We start from the raw sequence: 4,850 nt of genomic DNA, 5'->3' as shown, positions 1-4,850 counted from the left end.
TTTTTTTCGGAAAATTAGTTAAACAATGGAAACGGAGAAATTCGAGGAAAACGCGACGAGAGAGAGGATCATATTCAGTCGCTATGTTAACCTCTCCCGCGCCCTCCATTAGGTTTCGAATTGTCACCAGGTGACAATGAGAGACCAATGGAGAGGCGACTGCTGTAAAAAAATCTATAAATTTGTGCGACTCAAGAGACGAAGGTTCTTGGTTCGTAGTTTTTGGTTCTTGGTGTTTGGATACGTAGTGTGTCGTCTCCTGGACGGGCGTGCTCCAGATCTTAGAAAAAAGGGACATTTTGGAACATCGTGGAAGCATCGTTCTCGGGGTGCTCCTAGCAATCGACAGATTTGTCGGATTGTCCGCGAGAAGCCGCCGAAAGCCGTAATCAACGCCCCGGGGCCCACCGAGCGTTTCACCGACAGCGTCCATCCACTAGCGACGAAAACCGACTTTTACGAACTTTATTTCGAACTTTATCCGTGCGCTTTGGGGTGCTACCTCGTCTAACAAGTAATTTGTAAGGAAAATTTTTATGTTTAATAAACGGTTACATGGTAAACCTGTCTCAGGCAGTCAGTCTGTGCCCACACGACAGAAAGAACCGCTCGGCTGTCGAACACCTCACCCCTAATCGGCTGACCTCACAGTGGTGTCATTGAAGCGGGATTGTTGTGCCCAACGTTACACTGGTGGGAAAAGGTAGTAATACCGTCCGCCAGGATCTCGAGGAAGCCGATACGAAATGGTGGGAGTGAGGAAGAAAGGTGCATAAGAACATGGCCACTGAGACAGGCGCCCCATCTGCCCCATCGCAAATGCGGGAGGTAGGCGGAGGTTCAATCGCGGCGTTAGGGGGGATGATTCCCACCTTCAACGGTGAAAGCGAGCGAGTCACCGACTTTTTCGATACATTGGATGAAGTAGCTGGGCTAGCGGGATGGACAAAGCGACAAAGTTTAAGCATTGCAAAATGTAAATTGGCAGGCGTTGCCAGAGATTTCGCATGGAGAGACATGCACATGAAAAGCGTCGGGGAATACGACGAGTTTAAGCGGTTAATGGTGGAGAGATTCGATCGCGTACCGTATTCAATGCGAGTGCAGAAATTCCACGCTTGCGTCCAGCGGCGCGAGGAAAATGTTCAGGAGTTTGCAGTCAGGCTACAAACTCTAGCGAACGCGACGACTATCGAACACACGGGAACGACAGATCAGGAGCGCGCAATCATAAGACAATGTCAGCAACGGGAGCTGGATGAAAAGCTTCGCGTTCAATTTTTATACGGGCTAAACGAGAAGCATAAGCGGAACGTTATGGCACGTTTTCAGAAGCGTTGAGGGTAGCGATAAGAGAGGAAACAATCGAACAGCTGACAGGGAAGAATAGGAATTTTGTTGCGGGCGTAGAGGAAAAGCAAGATAATCACGCAGCAAAAGGGGAGAACAAAAACATGGACCAGGAACCCGCGCTTGACGCGAAAATTAATCAAATTACGCGGCAACTTGAAAAGTTGGGAAAACAAATCGAGAATCAGTCCTCAAAAGGACCGATAAGTAACCCACGAAAGCAGGGATGCACGCAATTTAGGCGAAACCCCCAATCCTCCACAAGAACCAATTTTGAAAGAGGAAAAGCGCAGAATTATGCGAGCGGGCAGCGTCAACCGCCGCCCACGAAGTTTAATAGACCGCCAAGGAAGCGATCGGCTACACAAACTCCCGCGAGGTATTATAATCAAGCGCCCTTTTGGCAATACCGTGGACCGAATCCCTTACCCAATAGACAAATAGACAGGGAAGGACCCTTGCCTTTCGGCCAGCCATATCAGCTATGGCCGGAATTTAATCAGTGCGATCCGTCTGTGTCAAGGAGACAGACCCCGATAGCACCATTTTCGTATTTACAGTATATGGGTCGTGCACCTTTTTACCAGGCNAAATTTGTGGTCTGTATATGAGTGCATGCAGAATGGATTTCCACACACGTAAAACAACATAGATGCATTACACAGAAGATGGAAAAATTTAGTAGGGAATGCTCAGTTTGGTGTATATTGAATCATTGAAGAATTTCAAAAATGCATTGCCACGTAGAAAATGAATATAAGCATATTCTCCAAAGAAAACCATGCCCTAAAAGGAAAAAAAGCAAATACTCATTGCAAAACAAGACTTCAAAATATAGTTGATGATCATGAAAGTCGGTTGGCACTTATGAACTACCTTTGTGCAATTGCCCATAATCTTTCCATGTAATATACTTTTTGTTATGTTGATATTTTTATTTTCTTCCTCACTATTTAAAATTTTCAGTATTGATTTTTATAATTTGTAATTCTATATATTTCAACTATCAATAGTTGATATAACTTGCAATGCTCAGGTTATGTTAAAACATCAAACAGGTATGAAAACTATATATGCTTTTATGAAAGTGATATATTTGAAGAGACAATGCAAGCAGAATGGATTTCCACACACCTAAAACAACATAGATACATTACACAGAAGATGGAAAAATTTAGTAGGGAATGCTCAGTTTGGTGTATATTGAATCATTGAAGAATTTCAAAAATGNTCAAATTACAGTAATACTGTAATTAATTTTTGAAAATCATGCAATTATGGTTCAATAAATCCAGAATTATTTCAATTAATTGATGCAATATGCATCAATTAATGCAATGTCTGAATGTGTAAATTATATTTAAATATAATTTTGGATATGTTTCTTTATATAAGTTTTATTAATAAATTTCATATTAAAATAAAAACAACCACTAAACAAAGCATTAATTACACATTCCAAAATAACTGCGAAGCGTAATAAGATTGGTGCATTATATTTAAATTTCATATTATACATTTACTGTATGAATTGAAATTTAATAATAATAAAAAAAATTTATAGTAAAAATCCTTTCAAAATCATATCTATTTAATATATTTTTTAATTGTTTTTAAAATAAATAAACTTTTACACAAATAAATACATTTTAATTTTCTTCTTAACTTGATTATTGGCAAGTTTTACTAAATATATAAAATAATTCAAATTTTTTGACATTTTAAAGAATTGTCAAAAAATTTGTGAAATGTTTTAGTACTTGATTTGTCTTTTGTTCTTGTCTTCAATTATCAGAAGTAAGCACAAGATTGCTTAAAAGAACTAATCACTCAGGAACACCACAAAGATAGTTTATACAAGTTTTATTGTTTATGAAGCACAAGCCTTTTAGACTATATATCCCTCATCAGTCCTTTATTATTCAACATTAATGTAAATGGTAAGAATTACATGTGTTATAATTATACAGGTGACAACTGGATTCTTAGATATTATAAGATAACTGTAAATTATAAAAAAAAAATTGACAGTCCTGGCTATACTTGTTACTCCCCTAGTATATTTCACAAGAAACACTTAAATCTTGAATATTTATTTACTACAGATTCAAGGGACATTTGAAGCTTAATGCTGCATTTCCAAATTTGCTACTTGCAAGTAAACTTTGTTTGATTGCCCTGTACAGTACTTTTCATAGTAAATAGAATTAATGAAAAAATTACTTAACATAAATGATAAATATAATTGTTATAAATCACTAAAAAGTAATAGGATAAAGCTTATAAACTTTTTAAAAACTTTGGATAAACTGCCAGTAAAGAAGTTCTGAAAAATATATTTTAGTTTTAACAACTAACTCTAACTTTTAGATATTTATATAATTGTTTTATATTTAGTAAATATTTAATTAAAATACTTTATCTTAACGTTAATTTTGCACTTTAACTTAAATTGTATTAATTTATTTTATTAGTCATTATCTGAAGATGATAGTTTAATATTTATAAAGTCACCAGAACATCCTGTAACTAGTAAAGGTAGCAGTCTAACATCTCATCCAGGCCGAAAATTTGTCATGGATTTTTTACGTGTTATTATTGTTGATAGTTTATCATTACCTGTTACAACAAAACAGGCACCAGTTATTGATATGTTATTAGAGGTATGTTTTTTTACTTTGAGTCAAGAAAAATATATTTATGCAAAAACTTATTTGTATTTTTTAAAATTTCCAGGCTGCTCCTTCTCATTCTTCTCATGTACAGCAATGCGAATTTCAAACTGAAGTGTTATCATCCTTAATGGAACATTTATTAGCTGCAGACGTGTTGTTGGGAGAACAAGCTGCTCTTCCTATTGCAACTGGAGGAAGCTATTCTTATATTACTCCAAATGTTTTCTATTTTACAAGTTGTTTAGTTGATAAACTTTGGCAAGGTAATTAAAATAATAATAAATTATTACAATAAACTTAGCATTTAGAATGAATTAATTAGCCTAATAAATAGGTTGTAAAAAATTGAAGAGCATATTACATCAGGGGCTGACTGTCAGCCCCTGATGTGATAAGCTCTTCAATTTATTACAACCCTATTTATTAGGCTAATTAAATAGTCTATTAGCGTTGGTCAGTAGTAGTCCAAATTTAATACAAACATTTGTTTTTTGAAAATTTGATCACGATTTAAATACAGTATTTACTTTTAATATTACCGATATTTCATCGAAAAGAAAACGTGTTGTATTATCATTAAAAGACAAATTAAAGTATTTGTTTCCATTATCCGGATTTTTCCTTATCTGGACTACCTTTATCCCCAATTAGTCCGGATAATCGAGGTTCTACTGTATTTGATTTTAACTTCTATGTATTAATGTAATAATTAATACTCAATATGTGCATATTATGCACAGTGCACCTACTGACTATTACTGTTGTTAAATATTTTATTGTATAAAAGGGACTACAAAGTGTTCTCTCACATGTTTATATGTTTCT

At 35.5% G+C, this 4,850-nt stretch overlaps 1 protein-coding gene across 1 annotated transcript in view; it reads left to right on the top strand.

Annotated features, from left to right (window-relative positions):
- The window catches only part of LOC111621743 (WD repeat and FYVE domain-containing protein 3-like), a 13,145-nt gene extending 8,834 nt beyond the window's left edge, over positions 1-4,311 (top strand). The window contains exons 2-3 of the mRNA XM_023363970.1: positions 3,825-4,013; positions 4,087-4,311. Coding sequence (XP_023219738.1) covers positions 3,825-4,013; positions 4,087-4,296 — 399 coding nt within the window. The 3' untranslated portion in view covers positions 4,297-4,311. The remainder of the gene's footprint in view (positions 1-3,824; positions 4,014-4,086) is intronic.
- The last annotated feature ends 539 nt before the right edge of the window (positions 4,312-4,850 follow it).

This window comes from Centruroides sculpturatus, unplaced genomic scaffold, assembly GCF_000671375.1.
Source record: "Centruroides sculpturatus isolate CEXI.00-Female unplaced genomic scaffold, Cexi_2.0 scaffold21, whole genome shotgun sequence".
NCBI lineage: Eukaryota > Metazoa > Arthropoda > Arachnida > Scorpiones > Buthidae > Centruroides > Centruroides sculpturatus.
Note: the sequence above shows the minus strand (reverse complement) of the source record. Positions and strands in the feature narration are given on the sequence as shown.